This window comes from Crotalus tigris, unplaced genomic scaffold, assembly GCF_016545835.1.
Source record: "Crotalus tigris isolate CLP2741 ecotype Arizona unplaced genomic scaffold, ASM1654583v1 scf7180000017552.641344, whole genome shotgun sequence".
NCBI lineage: Eukaryota > Metazoa > Chordata > Lepidosauria > Squamata > Viperidae > Crotalus > Crotalus tigris.
Window position 1 is genome coordinate 414,132 of NW_024096470.1, and position 20,976 is coordinate 435,107.

Below are 20,976 nucleotides of genomic sequence, written 5' to 3' on the forward strand. Positions count from 1 at the left end.
TTCTGTGGCTGAGGGGAGACCTGGAGCTTCACTTTCACCACTTCACTACACTTTCACTTGGGCCGGGATGGAGATTGTCCTGAAGTCCTTAGAGCAGTAGTTCTCAACCTTTTTAATGCCGCGACCCCCAACCGGTCATAAGTCGAGGACTACTCAACCGGTCGTAAGTCGAGAACTACTCAACTGGTGCAGCACCATTTGCAGAATGGGACTTTTGGCGGGCTCAGCAGGGCAGCCTGGACAATTCCTATTGGCTTTTGAAAGCCAATAGAATTAGACTCTATTCAAGAGAGTCTATTCTATTGGCTTTCGAAAGTCAATAGAATAAAAGGGAGTAGCACAGCTAAGGAAAAGGGGGAAAAAATGGCGGACTGCGTTGTTTGGTGACCCCCGTGAAATGGTCGTTCGACCCCAAATGGGGTCCCGACCCACAGGTTGAGAACCACTGCCTTAGAGAGCTTCTGTAGCTAAGGGAGGGCTTGAACCCGGGTCTCCCCGTTCGTAGTCCAGCACCTTCATCAATAAACCATTCTGGCTCTTAGTTTGAGAAATTGAATTAAAAGATGGCAGGAAAAGGCCATTGCACAACATTAAAAGAGGATCTGGCTGAAGGTTCGACTCCCTTATACTACTTTGAGAACCTTGAACAAGTTGGAAATTGGAGCACTTAAGTGTAAGACCAATATGCTCAAGTGGAAGCTGTTAGCGGATAACCACACACCGAGTGAATGCAGAGAGAAGCAGATCTGCCATGGTATGTTGGTTAACCAGAAACATGTACTGAAAATGGTTTGTTTTTGGCCGACGATCAAACAAGGAAGGTGGCTTCATTTTGGCAGTCTAAAGTTTGATCTGGACACAGAAGAAGGCTGAGAAATAAGAATTCTCAAAGTCACTCAATAAGCTTCTTAAGGAACAGAACACAGGTCTCCTTTCTCCGCTATACAACTCTCATTTTCTAGCCCTTACTTTATTTATTTATTTCAATTTCTAGAACTGTCCATCTTAAGCAAGCAACTCTAGGAGGTGATCAAGACCACTGCAAGTGCTTTCTGAGAACAATGAGGGAGATAAAAAATAAAAGAAAAAAATATTTTTTAAAAAAATCCACGTCACTTGGCAGCATCCAGCTGCCTTGCTTCATTCACCTCATAAGGCCAGGTAAGGCCAAACCTGGCTAGCAACTGAAGGTGAGCTTTTCAGAAAAACCTAGGCCAGGCACATGTGCTGAAAAAAAAGAAACATCATGGAAGATGGCAGTGGCAAATCGCTTCTGCACTGAGGCTAAGAAAACTGGATGCGAGGCTCAACTCTAAGGAAAATTGACCTTGCTCTTCACATTAACATTGGGACCACAAAAATCACAATCCAGATTAAGTCCTTCATGCTTATTTTTGAATTAGAAAAAAAACCCCATTATAGTTAGTATTTTAAAAAAAATGTCTAAAATCCTCCATCTGGGACATTTTCCTTACTCTACAAGACAACTTCCAAAAGTTGTCATTAAGTGTTACCACAAGAGGCAAACTGTTAAGTATGTGCTTGGGGAATAATCATATTAAAGAATGCCAGGCAATGAACTTAGAACAGTGGTGGCGAACCTATGGCACGGGTGCCAGAGGTGGCACTTGGAGCCCTCTCTTTGGGCACACGTGACATTGCCCCAGCCTCACCCCCCCGTGACCCCCTCCTCTCCAGCAGCCCCCCTGAAGGAGAGTCACCCCTGAGCGTGGCTCACGCGGAGCAGCGCAGCCAAGGACATGGCAACCAGGTAGCGTAGACAAGAGTCTGCCCTCACACCCCATCGAGTACAGTTGATGCTGCAGGGCGCGGGCACAGGGCGTGACCACCATAGCGCTGCTGGGCTGCCTGAGCGATCTGCAGTGGGCCCTAGAGGTGGTGAGTGGCCCTGCGGGCAAGCGGGGCGGGAGATGGGGGGCCGAGTGGGGGCAGGGCAGGGGGTGGAGTGGGGCCAATTTTGGGGCACTGGTCTCTAAAAGGTTCGCCATCACTGACTTAGACTAACTTGTTCCAGAAAGAAGGCAATGGGAAATCACTTCTGTGAATCTGTTAAGAGAACTGCCTGGATAGAGTCACGGAGTTGGGTTGAACTCAACTCAAGGGTGTCTTTATCCAACGGTCTGGGCTCTCTAAAAGGCCACTAATGCAAGATTCCATTTACTTTGATCCCATCGATGCTGGGGCCACTTGCGCTTCCTGTCTGGTCAATGAGGAAGAAGATCTCCCTGGTCACCGTCTGAATGTCAGTAGAAACGCTGCTTATTCTGGGGCAGAAATTCAGCATCAGGACAGGATTGTAGAAAATGTCTTTGTGGAATCTCTTCTGGACAAAGGCAATCTAGGAGCAGAGAAAAGAAGTTCCATAAAGGCGGTCTTAAAATCTGGGATTTTTTTTTTTTTCTGAGATGGACACATGCTTTAAAGCAGGGCTTTTCAACCTTTTCACCCATTGTACTATTTTTAGGATATGGCAACATCTGAGTACCACCAGTCGCCTAGCAAGGTATCAAAAGCTTGATGACCCCCCCCCCCAAAAAAGGAAAAAAGTGATAAAGTACAGGTAGTCCTCAACATACAACAGTTTGCTTAGTGACTGTTTGAAGTTACAATGACACTGAAAAAGTTCCCCAAGCCACAGCTGAGCAAGACACCTGCCTGCCCGCCCGGCGGCGCTCTTCCTCCTGTCCGAGGTTTTCATTGTTGTGAGCATTTCTGTTGAGGATTGGCAGTGGGGGTGGGGTGGGGGGGGTGTTCGGTTTTTATTTCCCCCGTCTGCTGGGTAGTTGCAGCAGGTTTTGGTCACTTCACATGACCCTGGGACACTGTGACTGTCATAAATATGAACCAGTTGCCAAGCATCTGAATGTAAATCACAAGACTCTGGAGAGGCTGCAACATTCCAGCTGATCGGCGCTTCTTCAGGGCTCAGCAGAAGCACCAGGATCAGCCCTGAGCTCCAGCTGATTGGTGCTTCTTCAGGGCTTAGCAGAAGCACCAGGATCAGCGCCGAGCTCCAGCTGGAGCCTGGCGCTGATCCTGGTGCTTCCACTGAGCCCTGACAGCGCCGAAGAAGCGCCGATCAGCTGGAAAGCAGCATTGATCCTGGCGATTCTGTTGAACCCTGACAGCCCTGCAGCTCCAGCCGTCCCTTGATCAGGCTTGTGCGGTGCTGCCACCGGTTCAGCTCATTCCCCTCCTCGGATACCACCTGCCAGGTGCCAATGTACCACAGGTGGTACCCGTACCACTGGTTGAAAAGCCCTGCTTTAAAGCTCTGGCGAGCTGCGAAGGATCCAAATCTCTTGATGGTTGCATCAGGGAAAGTCCATCTAGCCGAGTATGTTTCCATTTGCCTCTCGGAAGTTTTTAAGTAAGCCTCTTTCTTTCCACCAACTTCTTTGGGAAGTTGTATTTACATTAAAATAGAGCAGTGGCCTTCAAACCTGGCTACTTTAAGACTTGTAGACTTCAACTCCCAGAATTCCTCACTGGCTAAGGACTTCTGGGAGTTGAAGTCCACAAGTCTTCAAGTTGCCAAGTCTGAAGACCCCTGAAATAGAGGCACCACCATTTATCTATTATGCGTAGCGGGCATGGAAAGACCTATCCCTAGATGGAACTAAATACAGGTAATCCTTGACTTACAACCATTTGTTTAGTGACTCGAAGCTACAACAGCACTGAAAAATGCGACTTACGGCCGTTTTTCACACGTATGACCACTGCAGCATCCCCGTGGTCACATGATCAAACTTTGGGCACTTGGCAACTGGCATGTACTTATGACGGTTGCACTGTCCTGAGGCCATTGTGATCACCATTTGTAGCCTATCCAGCAGTCTTCTGACAAACAAAGCCAAAGAGGGAAGCCTGATTCCGCTTAACAAGTGCACGACTCACTTAACAATGCAGCAATTTGCTTAACAACCACGGGGGGGGGGGAGTTTGTAAAATGTTGCGCCACAGCCTGGACAACTGCCTGGCTTAGCAACAGAAATATGGGGCTCCGTTGTGGCCGTAATTTGAGGACTACCTGTAATCATTTTGAAGGGAAAACATTTTCATCTAATGTGCTAGAGAAAAAGGTAGATTAGATACGGGGGTTGGGGAAGGAAACTTTGGCTGTCCGTGGTATTTTTAGATTACTCCAAAAGAGATGTTAAAATTGCAAAATGTAATCGATATTAAAAGTATCTGCAGTCACAGAAACACAATCTGAGAATCAGTAGTTAACCAGCAATCCATAACGACAGCACTAGGTACACTACAGCAAAACTGATAAGTCTCAAAAGCCTTAAGGGAAAAAAAAAACGCATCTTAACCCTTCACCTCAAAGACAGGTAGTCCTTGACTTACAACTACAACTGGGCTCAAAATTATTTTGCTAAGCGAGACATTTCTTAAGTGAGTTTTGTCCCACTTATGATCTTTCTTGCCTCGGTTGCTAAGTGAATTACTGCGGTTGTTAAATTAGTAACACGGTGTCAACGCTGCTAACATCGGATATGCTTGCTTTGACAACAGATGGAAATGCAGCCATTTTCCTCTAGGGGGAGGGGGAATGTGGATGAGTCCAGCTAGTCATAACAATAATAACTCAGCTGTGGGAACCCAAGGTCATTGGGCCCAGAGTTGATAGAATTTTGGCGGCTGGAGAGCTGGGGAGAAAGCCCCCACTTCAAGCTAATTTGGGAACGTGATTTATGACTATTTATTGGAGGAGGGAATTGTGCTTTGCTACTTTATATCCAGGGGAGGGGAATTTAGTTTTTTGTTTCGACTATGTAGTGCCAATACGTTGTTTCTCGAATAAAAAATTCTTTAAAGTAAACAGTGCTTCGAAGTTCTTTTGAAGAGTTTCATCTGTCGGAACCATGACACATGATTAAGCGAATCAGGCTTCCACCTTGACTTTGCTTGTCAGCAGGTCGCAAAAAGGGATCATGTGACCCTGAGGCACCACAACCGTCATAAGTATGAGTCAGTTGCCAAGCCTCTGAATTTTGATCATGGTGATCCTGGGGATGTTGCCGTGGTCTTAAAATGATGATAAGTCACTTTTTTCGGGGCCGTTGTAACTTTGAACGGTCACTAAAAGAACTGTTGTAAGTCAAGGACGTCCCGTACAATTGTGAGGAAATGTGTATAGCTCTGCTTCAGGAAATTTTTTCATCACTGTGTTGAAATAAATGTTGGAAATAAATCAGCTCAACTATGATCACAGATGAAGACGACCAGATGACATGGGAATTGGAGCTGAACAAACATCCCACATGAAAGTACCTCATCTAAGGGATTGCTAGTGTGTCCTTATCATTCAAAACTATCTTTACACCAAATGTACATGGCCTGGACAAGGCACTTACCTGTCTCTCTCCATCGCTGTCCTTCTTGGCAATCCGTGCATAATCCCAGCGGTTCCTTATGTGTGCCTCATATTCATGATAAGTCATGGCACCATCTTCAATGATTAGGTGGGGATGATGAGGTTCTTCAGGGAAAAAGGGAGGAAGATACACAATCATCAGAATAATTCAGAAGTATTAGAATAAAAGAGTTGGACGGGACCTTGGAGATCTTCTGATCCAACCCGCTGATCAAGCAGGGGACCCTATACCAGGGGTAGGCAACCTGGGCTCTTTTATGATTCGTGGACTTCAACTCCCAGAATTCCTGAGCCAGCATGGCTCAGCTTGGAAACCTCTCCCTTTCCCCTCAGCATGGCTGGCTCAGGAATTCTGGGAGTGGAAGTCCACGAGTCATAAAAGAGCCAAGGTTGCCTACTCCTGCCCTATACCATTTCAGAAAATGGCTGTCCAATCTCTTCTTTAAAAAACTCCAGTGATGTAATACCCACAACTTCTGGAGACAAGCGGTTCCACTGGTTGACTGTTCTAACTATCAGGAAATTTCTCCTTATTTAGCTGTCCAGTCTCTTCTTAAAAACTTCCAGTGTTGGAGCATTCACTGCTTCTGGAGGCAGGTTGTTCCACTGGTTGATTGTTCTAACTGTCAGGAAATTTCTCCTTAGTTCTAGGTTGGTTCTGTCCTGGATTAGTTTCCGCCCATTGCTTCTTGTCCTGCCTTCAGGCACTTTGGAGATTAGCTTGACTCCCTCTTCTTTGGGGCAGCCCCTGAGATATTGGAACATTGCTATCACGTCCCCCCTCGTCCTTCTCTTCGTTAAACTAGACATACCCAATTCCAGCAACTGTTCCTTATGTGTTTTAGCCTCCAGTCCCCTAATCATCTTTGTTGCTCTTCTCTGTACTCTTTGTAGAGTCTCAGCATCTTTTTACATCCAGTAAGACTTTCTGATGTGATTTTGGTTAATGAAGGAAAAGGTTTGGGAAGCACTGCCTTAGTCGCTATACCCCAGGACCTCATTTAGACCCCTGGCATTGAGGGATCTTCTCACCAGAAGGATGCAAGATGATTTCCAGATTCTTGTCGTAATGGTGCTTATCTGCCAAGGTAATGCATATCGTTGATGCGGAACTGGCGTAAGGATTTGCATCAGCTCGAAGGGCATGAGAAGGGCTTTCTAGTCCTGCAGGAATGAAGGGAGAGAAGAAAGAGAAATAATGACTTGCCGAGATGTCACGTACTTGAAAACAAAAAAAGGTAAAGGTTTCCCTCTGAGTTGGGTCCAACTCTAAGGCACAGTGCTCGTCTCCATTTTTGGGGCCGAGGGTACCAGCGTTGTCCAAAGACATTTTCCATAGTCATGTGGCCAACATGGCTATACACCATAGGGGCACAGAACACTGTTACCAAAGTGGTACCTATTAATCTATTCACTGTCAACGCTGCTAACATTGGTTGTGTTTGCTTTGACAAGAGTTAGATCACTGATGGCGAACCTTTTAGAGATCGAGTGCCCAAACTGCAACCCGAAACCCACTTATGTATCGTCGGGTGCTGGGTGGGTGTGTCCCATTGGGTGGGTGTGTCCCATTGGGTGGGTGTGTCCCATTGGATGGGCGTGGCTGCAGTGGTAACAGCAAACTGGATGGGACTAAAAAGTTCAATCAATCAATTCCAACTTTGCAAGATCTTTTTTTTTCCTGCAAGAAGCTAAAATTGATTGATTGATTGAACATTTTTTTTTGCATACAGGGGTGGAGGCCTAAAGTAAAAAGGTTTTATAAAACCCAGCTGAAGGCCTAGGACTGGGGAGACACCGTGTGTGCCCACAGAGAGGGCTCTGCCATAGGTTCACCACCACAGAGTTAGATGATGCTGGGGGGGGGGATTGTGCATGAGAGTTTAGATAGGCATAATAATACTGGACTTAAGTGTATGAGCCAAGGTTATTGAAATAAGAGATGATAAGAAATGGAGGGCTGGAGAAATGGAGGGAGAGCCTGCATTTCAAACTAATTGGAGAACGTGATTTATGACAGTTAATTGGAGGAGAGAATTGTGCTTTGATACTATGGGCTCAGGGGAGGGGAATCCACTTTTTGGCTTCGACTACGTTAGTGCCGATGCTATGCTACTCCAATAAAGATTCTTTAAGGTAAACAATGCCTCGAAGTTCTTTGAAGAGTTTCACCTGTCGGAACCATGACACTTGTGTTTGCATGTTTTCGATCTGCTAGGTGGGCAGGAGACGGAGCAAATAACGGGAGCTCACGCCATGGGACCGGGTCTCAAACCTGGGCTGTCAGCTCTCCAGCTGACAAGCTCAGTGTCAATTTAACCCGTGATCCATTTTAACTATCAGGTGAAAAATAGTTACTCTTCAGTTATTCCATGAGTGACACTTGATTCATACAACTGCACAAGGGTTGATCTGTAAGTATCAAAAATTTTACTACAATACTGGTAATAATAAACCAGCTAATTTACAGCATTTTCATGGTATGGGATAAATTCTCAAGCCAACATTGCGGGGTGGGTTTTTTTGGGTTTTTTTTTTTACATTTTAGGTTCAATCCACCAAAAAGCCTTTCCTTAGTCGGGGAGTACAGTACGTTTTGATTAAATTGAAGCCCGGTGAGACCACAAAGGCAGCATCTTTCAAAGACCTGGGACTGAAGCCAATTCCTAATGGGATTACTTCTTTCTAGGTCTGAAATATATGTTCCGAACTCACAGGCGTGGCTTCCACATCCTCTCTTTCCTTGCTTCTTTCTCCCCTGCATAGATCATCCCATGAGATACTACAGACTCAGCAATGAAGCTTTTTTTTTTAAAAAAAAATCCCGCTTATGAAAAAGAAGTCTCCTCTCTTCTCTCCCATTTTCAATGAGCTACTCCATAGATCTTCCACAAGATATAATCTTGGTTTACAACCTTTCATTTAGCGACAGTTCGAAGTTACAACAGCACTGAAAAAACTGACTCATGACCAGTTTTCACTCTTTACGACCGTTGCAGCATCCTCATGGTCATGGGATCAAAATTCAGATGCTTGGCATCTGGCTCGCATTTATGACAGCTGCAGTGTCCTGGGGTCACATGATCCCTTTTTGCCTAATTCCCACAACACTGTCTTATGGCTGAAGATATTTAGCCATGTAGTAGGGCTGTATTGTTATTATCCTTCTCACCATCTCATCTTTCCTACTACCTTCTCCTATGGGTATCTTTTTATCACTTGTTGTTTGTATCTTATGATTTTGTGATTATATGGTTTATGATCTATGACTTACCACTTTGTTGATGGTGGGTACACTGAGAGCTGATGCACCGGAGACAAATTCTAATCACGCTTGGCCAACAAAGAATATTCCTAGGGAATATTCCTTCTGATAAGCAAAGTCAAAAGGTGATCACTTGACCCTGGGATACTGCAACCGTTATAAATATGAGTCTGATCATGTGACCATGGAGATGCTGCAAGGGTTGTGAGTGAGAAAAATGGCTCTAAGTCTCTTTTTTTTAGTATTGTGACTTTGAACTGCCACTAAATGAACTGTTGTAAGTCGAGAACCACTATACACTGATTAAAATTCAGGACTGGACCTGGTTAAATCTGGACGGGAGACCACCAGGAACCAACATCCTTAAGGGTAATGCTGACCATTTTCCTAATCTTTTTGCAGATGTGTCCCAAGAACCAGGGGAGAACAAACGACATTTCCTACCTGCCAGCAAACAGGGTCCATTAACCAACATCTCGAAGCTGAACTCATAGGGGAAGGGATTGTAAACGTCACCTCTGAAGATGTCAGGCTCCTTGGGAGGAGTATAAAAAGACGGGTCACTCTTCAGACTAGCAGAGCCAAAACAACTCGTGGAGCTGAAGCAGAAGAAAAAGCGACACTGCTGACTACCACATCCCATTTGTCCTGTGAAACTTAGAAATGATTGTTAGGAGATAAGACATATTTCTAGGCCTCTTCAGAAGTTATTTTTCTCGGGGTGGGAGAAAGAAAGGTGTCAATGCTGCTAACATCGATTGTTCTTGCTTTGACAACAGATGGAAATGCAGCCATTTTCCTCTATTGCTTCTATAGTTAGTTGATGCTGGGAGGGGAAATGTGGATGAGAGTCCAGCAAGTCATAACAATAATAACTCAGCCGTGGGAACCCAAAGTCATTGAGCCCAGAGTTGATAGAGTTTTGGCGGGCTGGAGAGCTGGGGAGAAAGCCCGCACTTCAAGCTAATTGGGGAATGTGATTTATGACTGTATTGGAGGAGAGAATTGTGCTTTGTTACTTTGTATCCAGGGGAGGGGAATTTAGTCTTTGGTTTCAACTATGTAGTGCCGATACTTTGTTTCTCGAATAAAAGATTCTTTAAGGTAAACCATGCCTTTAAGTTCTTTTCAGGAGTTTCATCTGTCGGAACCATGACATAAGGAAGGAAGGAAGGAAGGAAGGAAGGAGGGAAGGAAGGAAGGAAGGGCTTTTTAAAATGAATATCAACAGAAGAGTTTTATTGTTTAAACCCCATACTTGCCCATTTACGTTGATTTCAATATTGTGAAAATTACAGGGAAAAAAACCTGGAGAGGTATTATCTGAAGTAAATCTGGGCTTGAAACCATTACATATAACATTTATCTGGGGGGGGGGGATTTTACAGGAAGCTTTCTTTACAGTGTTTTAGAGTTAAGGTTCACATAACCAATATTTAACATGTCAACCTGACCATATGATGAAATTTTATAGAAATTTGGCGAGGCAACAAGAATATTTAAGAACAAGTCTGCAGATTAAGAAAATATACCCGTTGTAACATAAAGGTCAGACATCTCTTACAAAGCTAGAAGGTGGGTGCTCCAACCCTGGAAGTTTTTAAAAAGAGACTGGACAGCCATTTGTCTGAAATGGTATAGGGTTTCCTGCCTGAGCAGGGGGTTGGACTAGATGATCTCCATGATCCCTTCCAACGTTGTTGTTGTTGTTGTTGTTGTTGTTATTATTATTATTATTATTATTACCAAAGTGCAGCCATGTTTAACTGAAGCATGAACTCTTTTACACACATAGCTTCTAGATGCAAAGCAGGCATCCTTATAGATAAACAAGGGAAGACATAAATCCTTTATAATTGCAATTATTCAGTATAGGTGGAAATTCATCTCATAAACAAGCTATACTCTGAGTTAGCAGGATGTTACAAATCATGCTGCAGAAAAAGGAAGATAAAACAGGAACAAAGGGGGATTTTTTGATCTAATAACTGGAGGGTCTGGTAATTGTAATGGTTGCTAGGCGGTCGGAAAGCATGTGATTGGGTGGCCCTATCAACTGGGCTCCCTTTGGAAGGATGTGGTGTGAAGCATGGGACAGGGTATAAAAACCTATGCAGAAACTTATTCTGGTGTGGACTCTGGGATCTGCCGTTACCAAGAGTTCCATTGCTTTTGCAAAAGCTTTAATAAAACTTGCTTTCTCTTCCCACCTCCTCGGAGTTGAATTTTTATTCCTCACAGGCCCTTCAACTTGTCTCCAAATACCACGAAAGCCATGAAAATCACCATAGGCCCAACCTGTCGTCACACAAGCTTCCCGTTTCGCTTTCACTTTCAGGCACGGCTACAACTAAAGGCGTGAGTACAGATGGGAAGAAGACATGCATGCCACCGTTGGGCAGGGTTGCCAGCTCCCGGCTGCTGGTGAAGAACACAGTCAGAGTTGCTGAGGGCTCAATCAGGCCTGTGCTGATGATGAAAGTAGACCGGGCCTGGTCTCCATCAAGGATCAAATGTCCTGGGTAGAAGAGAGGAAGTAGTTAACAAATATCCAGCATCGAAAAAAGAGCCACTCTCTATGATCTGCATAGAGGAAACGGGAATCGTTGTACACTTTCTTCCTCTCCTTATTTGACCATGGCCATTAAAGTGGCGGAGATTTTAATACAGCTGTTGAAGTCATTTCATCTTACTGAAAACATTGCCTAGAATAGTTAAAAAGAGTGAGGGTAAATATCCCTTTGAGCAGAGAGGATACCGTTTTTAAAAAAACTGTCTTTCCACAGAGTCACTTAAACCAATGTTATCATCCCCTATTAGCAGGAGCCTTCAAACTTGGCCCTTTTATGACTTGTGGACTTCAACCCCCAGAATTCCTCAGCCAGCGTACATAAAAGGACGAAGTTTGAAGACCCTTGCCCTATAGTACGACTTAAGCTACGCTGATTGAGGAATTCTAGGAGTTGAAGTCCACAAGTCATAAAAGGGCCAAGTTTGAAGACCCCTGCCCTATAGCATAGATCAAGGGTCTCCAACCTTGGCAACTTTAAGACTTGTGGACTTCAACTCCCAGAATTCTGATGAGATTTGTCTGATTTGGTTGAACCTCTGGGATGGCTCTAACCTTCCTCAGAGCATGCAAACCCCAAAACCATCTGCTGCCTTGTATTCTTTCTACAGTCTTTGCAATAACTTCAGCTTGCTCAACAGGAATAAACCACTCAGTCACCCATAATGGATCATCACTATGCCTCATGGCACTCCTATGGGACATTCAGGATACTGAATTCTGGAAGTTGAAGTCCAGACATCTTAAGAGTTGTCAAGGTTAAGAAACATTGCCCTGGGAGCAGGGGTAGGCAACCTCGGCTCTTTTATAACTCGTGGACTTCAACTCCCAGAATTCCTGAGCCAGCATGGCTCAGCTTGGAAACCTCTCCCTTTCCCCTTAGCATGGCTGGCTCAGGAATTCTGGGAGTTGAAGTCCAGACATCTTAAAAGTTGTCAAGGTCGAGAAACATTGCCCTGGAGGAACTCTTGAAATAATCTTTAGATCTCAGGGAATACCTGCATAAAATTCTATATTCTATATTCCATTCTATTCCATACTCCATTCTATTCTTATTCTAATGCAGTGACGGCGAACCTTTTAAAGACGAGTGCCCAAACTGCAATCCAAAACCCACTTATGCATCATCGGGTGCCGGGTGGGTATGGCCCATTGGTTGGGCATGCCCTTTAGGTGGGTGTGGCCCATTGGGTGGGCGTAGCTGCGGTGGCAACAGTAGACTGGGTGGGACTAAAAAGTTCAATCAATCAATTCCAACTTTGCAAGATCTTTTTTTTTCCCGCAAGAAGTTGAAATTGACTGATTGACTGAACCTTTTTTTTTTTTTGCACATGGCAGCGGAGGCCTAAAGCGAAAAGGTTTTATAAAACCCAGCTGAAGGTCTAGGACTGGGGCAACGGCGTGCGTGCCCATAGAGAGGGCTCTGAGTGCCGCCTCTGGCACCCAGGCCATAGGTTCGCCACCACTGTTCTATTCTATTCCAATTCCATTCCCATTCTTATTCTAAACCTAGTCCTAGTCCTAGTCCAGTCTAGTCTACACACACTACATTACACTACACTACACTACACTCATCATTCAACAAATGTAAACAGTGCCTACAGCTTATGTTTTGTGGTAAGCAAAATTTAAAAGAACGTTTATTTTTTTTCCCCAACCATAATTTCCTGCAGAGCCCCCAGGACTTTTCACGAATCCTGGAATTTTGTGGAATCTATTTGAGAGAGGTTGGTACAGATGCAGTGCTTAAGAAGTGTGCTTTGACTAAGAGAACAATGCATGTTGATTTCTGTTCATGGAGGCATTGAGATTTGTGCTTTGCTCACAACTCACTATCCCCTCTCTTGTGCCTCCCTAGTGGATTGCTGAAATCTGGTGCTCTTAGAACCAGGACCCTATCGTTCTTTATACGGAGAAAAGTCACCTTTCGGGACCTTTCCACTTCAAGAAAATGCTTTGGGGAGTCCATCCAGAGCCAGGTTCAAGCCCCATCTGACTATTCTTTTTAGAAGTCCTGGGTACAGAGCTCTCTTAGGCACTATGACCCCCACCAACCATTACTGCAGCGGAGTGGCTGGTTGCAATTCATGTTACAGACAAGGCAGCAATCATCCACCGGAGGCCGGGTCTGGATCTGGAAGGTGGAGGTCTTGTTTCCTGTCTTTGCTTCAAAGCTTGAGACCACTTCAGTCTCCTCCAAGGGATAGATGAATACTCCTGTGCCAAAGAAACCAGGTAATATAAATTGATTGTGCACCCCTTAACATCAGCATTTCTCAACCTTGGCCTCTTTAAGTTGGGTAGAGTGCAACTCCCAGAATTCTCCAGCCAGCCATTCTGGCTAGAGAATTCTGAGAGTTGAAGTCCACCCATCTTAAAGTTGCCGGAGTTGAGACACACGTTAATCTTACATATCTTCTTATCGTGAATAATACTGAAGAGATAGCCAATGACCTCCACTGGAGGCATATCTTCTTGGGAGCATCCAGGATGGAAATTATGGAGGTTGGAAGTTGATAGAGATCAGGTTTGATGTTGTTAATGAGCAGCTTGGCCAAAGTGAACGATGATGGAAACCATACTTCTGCTACATGTAGTGAACTACCCTATAAAGAGCTCTGGTGGCGCAGTGGCTAGAATGCAGTATTGCAGGCTAAAACTGCTGACTGCCAGCAGATTGATCCTGACTGTCTCAAGGTTGATTCAGCCTTCTATCCTTCCGAGGTCGGTAAAATGAGGACCGAGATGGTTGGGGGCAAATATGCTGACACTGCAAACTACTCAGGGAGCGCTGTAAAGCACTATGGAGCGATATATAAATCTAAGTCCTATTGCTATAAGTCTCCACTTTTGCTATATATTATGTTCCTGGCACTAAAGTTATTTACCTACTCCTACAGGAATAGCTGAAGAATCAGTACCCAGTCCATTAAAACCAGGAATGCAACATATAAACTATGCTTATATAACATTGTTTTGTAAGGTGTTGATTGTCACCTTTAAAGCTCTTCATGACTTGGGACCAGGTTATCTGAGGGGTTGCCTCTTGCTGGTCACATCCACCCAACCCACTAGAGCGGAGAGGCAACAAATGTTATGGGTCCCGTCCCCTAGGGAGGTACACCTGGCGGGACCCAGAAAAAGGGCCTTCCCCATGGTGGCTCCCTCCCTCTGGAATATCATCCCTCCAGAAATTAGACTGGCCCCCACGCTGACACTCTTTCGGAAAGCCCTGAAGATGTGGTTTTGCCAGCAGGTCTGGGGAACTCAGAATGGGATGGAGCCCATTAAATGGCTGACATGAGTGTGTGCTGTCACCAAGGAGGAGGTTATTATTTTATTATTTTTATTCCTCCTACATTGCATTTTTATCTCCTGCAAGCCATGTAGAATCACTGTGAGCGAGTAGGTGGCCATATAAAATTTCCAAAATAAAATAAATAGCTTTGGAACTCTAAAAAAAACAACAACAACCCTCACCTTCCACAGGTTGCTGCTCCAGATTGATGTAAGTAAGGTTGGCAGTGATGCCCAAGGTATAGCCATTGGCACAGGCCTTCACACATGAGCTCTGTAGGGGAAGGGCAGTCCAAGAAGGCAAGCAGTACAACCCTGGCATGGTCTTTGGATCAAACGAAGGGTTCTCAATTTCTGCAGTTAGATGAGAAAAGGCAAAGGACACAGGGAATGCCTGGTGAATCTAACCCACAGAGTTGAGAATTGATTTAAAAATGGAGGCAGCTGTCATTCAGAGTGGATCTAGATCAGGGGTGTCCAACTTGCAACGTCACGTGACGTGTCGCAACATATCACGACTTTTTCGTCATTGCCGGCAATGGGATGGGTGCAGTTTCGCCATGATGCATCCGGCCCGCAGGCCGGCAATTTGACACCCTGATCTAGATGAAAACAGGATGTAATTGAGCTTTATTTCAAGCCATTAATGAAGTGGCAAAACAATTTGGGAACTTCCATATGAGGGTTCTGGGCCAGCTGGAAAGCAGCTCCAGATGTCTGTGATTCCACAGCATCAGTGGGTGTCGGTAATCTGAGCCAAATTTCTTCCAACTCAGCTGTGATGTTGCTGAGACACATAACAACGTTTTTCCTGTTGCACGATTGTGAGATGAAGACTTTGGAGCTTTGGAGCCCATGTCAAAAAGTTAGCACTTGACATCTCTTCCTGCTTCTGAACCTCAGGCATCTTAAAAAAACCTGCTACTTGGAAGGCTTTGCAGCCCCCTTTTAACACAACAAGCAAAGACAACAAGTGTGTTTCTTCCATTAGTTTCTTAGTCTGGCCATAAAGTACAAAGGCATAGAGCAGTGGTGGCGAACGAACCTATGGCACACGTGCCAGAGGCGGCACTCAGACTCCTCTCTGTGGGCATGCACGCCGCCACTGCCAGCAGCTTGCGCAGGCCCATTAGGCCGCTGCCACCTGGAGTGGCAGCCCCACCCAGCACAAAGGAGTAGCCAGCTAGCAAGCTCGAGTAGAGGTGGTAAAGCATGCCCACACCCAGCAAGCCAAAGGCCACCCCGAGCAAGGAAAGCTGGATCCCCATTGGCGCCATGGCCCCCCAGTCCCAGCTAGGATTGTGTGCCTCCCCCCATCTATGCTGGGCCTCCTGCCCAATGCCCCACCCACTAGAGACGCCCTGAATCTCCCCCAACCCTGCCTGGCTCCCACAGGTGTCCCCCCCCCATGAGCAACATCGAGGTGGCCATACCCACCTCAGCCACGCCCACCCAGTCTGCTGTGACAACCGAAGCCACACCCACCCAGTGGGCTGTGCCCACCCGGTGGGCCACACCCCCATGCCCCCCTGAGGGCACCACAATGCTGATGCAGCCCTGGGGTTTGGGTTGTGGTTTGGGCACTCAGTCTCTAAAAGGTTCGCCATCACTGGCATAGATCATACTAACCCAACAGCCAAGATCTAGTAGTCTTCCAATATTTGAGGGGCTGCCACAGAGAAGAGGGGATCAATCTATTCTCCAGAGCACTTGAAGGCAGGACAAGAAGCAACGGATGGAAACTAATCAAGGAGAGAAGCAACCCAGAACTAAGGAGAAACTTCCTGACTGAACAATTAATCAGTGGAACAACCTGCCTCCAGAAGCTGTGGGTGCTCCATCACTGGAGGTTCATCAGAAGAGATTGGACAACCGTTAATCTAAAATGGTAAAGGGTCTCCTGCTTGAGCAGGGGGGGTTGGACTAGAAGACCTCCAAGGTCCCTTCCAACTCTGTTATTCTCTTATTCTACCCTCAGTAACAAGGCAAGTGAGTGGAGCTGCCCTTACAATTAATGGGGGACCAATTAAGGAACGTGGTAAATTCAGTTCATCTGGCTTCATTTCTCTCTCAAAAAGATCCCTTGGCTTAATTGGCGAAGGGAGGACTCTGGGCGAGCACAGGTGGGTGCTTTGAACTGGATGGTTAGCTTCCTGACTAAAATGTGATGTCCCTCTGCATCTATGACTTTCTGAACATGGGTCTAACGCTCTTTTGGAAGTGTGATAACCGCAGGAACCAAGAACGCCTCCTGACAGGCCACAGGGACAGAGGAGGTGCGCACAGGATGAGAAGCTCTCCCTGCCCAATCCAGTCAATACCAAATAGGCTTCACACCTATTGAGTGCTGCAATATAACCGTGCAGTCAGTGAGTGCCGAGGGCTTAAAGCAACCAGACGTAGTTCATAGGATAGGCAAAGTGGGGCAGCCACCACCACCCCCCGTTAAAAAAATAAAATAAAAATAGTATCACCACATAAAACTTGCCGACGGGAGTAGAAATCTGTAATCGCACACAGCTGGCAAAACTTGACCCTCTTTCTGGCTTACATTGACTTTCTGTGCAGCCTAGGACTCTTCGAAAGCAAGCTTAAACCCATGTTTAAAATGTGAGTCTATCCCGTTTTCAGAAGAGAGCTAAACATGTGTGTGTGGCATCCCTAAAGCAGGGGTCTTCAAACTTGGCCCTTTTCTGACTTGTGGACTTCAACTCCCAGAATTCCTCAGCCAGGCGTGCACGCCTGGCTGAGGAATTCTGGGAGTTGAAGTCCACAAGTCAGAAAAGAGCCAAGTCTGAAGACCCCTGCCCTAAAATAACCAAGAAGTAACCAAACACAAGATTAAAGAGGTGCCCTAGATCTTGTCCATGGCAAAAACTATGTTAGGAAAAGAGAAAAACGGCCTTAAAACCAGATGGGTTTTAAAATCCTTCTGTGGCCGGCTGCAAATGAAATGCCGCAAGGACAGGCCGTTTAAAAACATTTACCTGCAAAGGGACCTATGGACTTACTGGACGATCCCTGACACGGACAAGAGATTTAGCCATTTCCCCCTTCTATTCTGCAGGAATAAGCCAAGCTGCTTGAGAGTTTCATTGTTCTTTCTTTCCGGGCGGGGTCTGGGGGTGTGACTGGGGAATTCTGGGAGTTGAAGTCCACACATCTTAAAGCTGCTGAGCTTGAGAAACGCTGTTCTAGATGATTCCAGGCTGTTCTATGGAACTGAGGAATGGAGCAGGGTGAAAAGTGTCCTTCTACGGCACGGGTTCCCAACCAGGGGTGCGAGACGATATTCCAGGGGGTGCAAAAACTTGGGTTTAGAAGTTTCAAAATGACAAGGTGTGTGCATAATTCGTTTTGCACTTTTGTAAGGGGTGCGAGAATATATCAGAAGCATTCTAGGCGTACGGGGTATAGAAAAGGTTGGGAACCACTGTTCTGTGGGAATATAATTGCATGGGCCACCTGAGAAAAATGTGACAATCCATGTTTTCAACATTTTTCCCATGCCAGTTGTGTCTCTAGTGGGTCTTTTGATAGCTAGCCAAGCTGCCTACAAAGGGGAAAATGTTATTCAGGAAGTAACTATTTTTTCACTTCTGCCTGAGCAGGAAAATAGCCTCGTATGCAATGACAGCTTAAGTCAAAAATGTGTGCCTTTCCCTCCCTGATTATTTTTATGACACATAGCCAGGCCTCCATTATGTTGCTAGGCACAATGCATTTCAAAGTCGTGGTACTGACAGTTTTACTTGGGAGAGGCTGCTTAGCACATTACTGAGCAAGCGTTTTTTTAATTTAAGTTTAAGCCTTGCGAACTTGACCTTGCTAAGATTGCGAAACTACAAGTAGTCCTCGACGTACGACCACAACTGAGCCCAACATTTATGTTGCTAAGTGAGACAGCTGTTAAGGGAACTTTGCTCCAATTTATGACCTTTTTTGTCACAGTTGTAAAGTGAATCACTACCGTTAGGTTAGTAACACGGGTGTTAAGTGAATATGGCTTCCCCCTTGACTCTGCTTGTCAGAAGGTTGCAAAAGGGGATCCCGTGACCCCAGAACACTGCGACGGTCATAAACATGAGTCAGTCGCCAAGCGTCTGAATTTTGATCACGTGATCCAGGGGGAGGCTGCAACGGTCGTGAGAAAAATGATCATAAGTCACTTTTTTTCAGTGCTGTGTTAACTTCGAACGGTCAGAACTGTTGTTAAGTTGAGGACTACCTGTATTGTGAAACTGTGAAATTGTGAATGGGTAAAGCACCAAGAAGATGATTTGAGGAAAGGGGATGTGACTTATCCTAAAGTGAGGGAGAAAAGATTGATATCTCATACCCTCAAATGTCCAGGAACAAGGATTGATGGTTTGAGCTTATGTTCATGGAGAATTGGACACCAGGGGCCTTCAAACCTGGCCCTTTTATGACTTGTGGACTTCAGCTCCCAGAATTCCTCAGCCAGACACACATGCCTGGCTGAGGAATTCTGGGAGTTGAAGTCCAGAAGTCGTAAAAGGGCCAAGTTTGAAGGCCTCTGGATTACACACTCCTGCAGGAGTCTCTACCTGCAATGCTATCGATTGTCTGAAACCAGCAGCTCCTAAATTTTTTCACTTGCAAGACAAGAGTCCTCTTGCTTACATCTGACACACAGATAATGCACGTTCGCTTTCATTTGTCATCCGCCCTACTAAATCAAAACTCATCATGGAAAGTTATCAACCCATAGCATGACATGCCAGCAAGAGTTTCAATGTTTATATTGATTATATGGGTACTAGATATTTTCAGATGAGACATCTCGTCCTTGCGGATTGCTGCAAAGAATCTGAACTGGGTGGGATTTGGCATTTCTGTATTCCCAATTATGAAAATAGGGGAATGCTCATTAACCAATTAAAATGAGCATTGGAATATTATTGTGCTTACCCTCCATCAACGTGGTGGTGGAAGAATCATGAAATAACTCCTAATCTTCATACTTTTGTGGATATTTTTCCCCCCAAAACCTGTTTTCTTTAAACATTCCTTGAATCATGTGCAGGGTTAACACCATAACTCAGCCTGTGGAGCAGTTGAAGGGGTTGTATTTAGTTCAACTTGTTTCAAGAATGGTTTAGGCTTAACTAATTAGTTAAGCACCTGGAAGCAGGACAAGAAGCAACAGATGGAAACTAATCAAGGAGACAAGCAACCTAAAACTAAGGAGAAATTTCCTGACAGCGAGAACAATTAATCAGTGGAACGACTTGCCTCCAGAAGTTGTGGATGCTCCAATAATGGAAGTTTTTAAGAAGAGACTGGACAGCCAAATTTTCTGAAATTGTATAGGGCAGTGGTTCTCAACCTGTGATCGGGACCCCATTTGGGTCGAACGACCATTTCACGGGGGTCGCCAAACAACGCAGTCCGCCATTTTTTTCCCCCTTTTCCTTAGCTGTGCTACTCCCTTTTATTCTATTGGCTTTTGAAAGCCAATAGAATAGACTCTTGAATAGAGTCTAATTCTATTGGCTTTCAAAAGCCAATAGGAATTGTCCAGGCTGTCTCTGCCCTGCTGAGCCCGCCAAAAGTCAGTTAAGTAGTCCTCGACTTACGACCGGTTGAGTAGTCCTCGACTTACGACCGGTTGAGGGTCGCGGCATTAAAAAGGTTGAGAACCACTGGTATAGGGTTTCCTGCTTGAGCGTATGTGTGTGTGTGTGTGTGTGTGTGTGTACTAGAAGACCTCCAAGTTTCCTTCCAACTCTGTCATTCTGTTATGTTTTAATGTCCTAGTTCCTTGCTACCCTTTCTCTCTTAACAAGTCTGGCTATATCACCCAGGTGATCCAGATGGCTGGCTTATGAAATTGGAACAGGTGATGCTGCCCTAGGAAACCAAGCAACCTCCGTGATTTCAATCCCTCAGAGCTGTTGAGCCCCACTGACAGCTCAAGCGAACTGGAAGATGATCCATATTCCGAAAACAATTCTTTGTCTCCAGGTGACCTCGACTCTACCTTGCACATGTAGCCGGCAAGGTGCAGCTTGAGAGGTCTCAGCCAGCTGTCATTCATGTGAAAGATGGCATGGAAAAACAAACAGAGATACTGTGCAAAGCTGCTAGTCAATTCTGAGCATGGAAAGATGTAGCACTTATATTTCTCTCCAACTAGCTGAAACTGATTAGGAGAACTGCTATTGTGATAAGGCTCGGGTTATAACTAGCTTATGCTAGTCATCAACAGCCATATCTGTGGAAGATGATAGAAACTGAAAACTGTCATATTCTATTTAGATGGTGTGCTCTCGTTATGAAACTTTAGTTTGGAAGATTTGGGGGCCAACACCCACACTCCCTCCTCATGAAATATAAGAAAAAGGTAGTGTCTCATACAAAAGGAAAGTTAAAGGAGTTAGGACTAAGCTTGCAAACTTGAAATGAGCCATTCAT

General features: G+C 45.2%; 1 protein-coding gene across 9 annotated transcripts in view; it reads right to left on the reverse strand.

The window, feature by feature from the left end:
- VWA5B2 (von Willebrand factor A domain containing 5B2) overlaps positions 1-20,976 on the reverse strand; it is a 76,733-nt gene that overhangs the window by 26,697 nt on the left and 29,060 nt on the right. For 8 of the 9 annotated variants that reach the window (XM_039346988.1, XM_039346983.1, XM_039346924.1 and 5 more), the window contains 7 exons: positions 14,722-14,892; positions 13,297-13,458; positions 10,959-11,190; positions 9,117-9,271; positions 6,440-6,571; positions 5,388-5,512; positions 2,183-2,359 (listed from right to left, as the gene is read on the reverse strand). In XM_039346988.1, coding sequence (XP_039202922.1) covers positions 2,183-2,359; positions 5,388-5,512; positions 6,440-6,571; positions 9,117-9,271; positions 10,959-11,190; positions 13,297-13,458; positions 14,722-14,892 — 1,154 coding nt within the window. The remainder of the gene's footprint in view (positions 1-2,182; positions 2,360-5,387; positions 5,513-6,439; positions 6,572-9,116; positions 9,272-10,958; positions 11,191-13,296; positions 13,459-14,721; positions 14,893-20,976) is intronic. The other variant, XM_039346932.1, reaches the window with a different exon arrangement.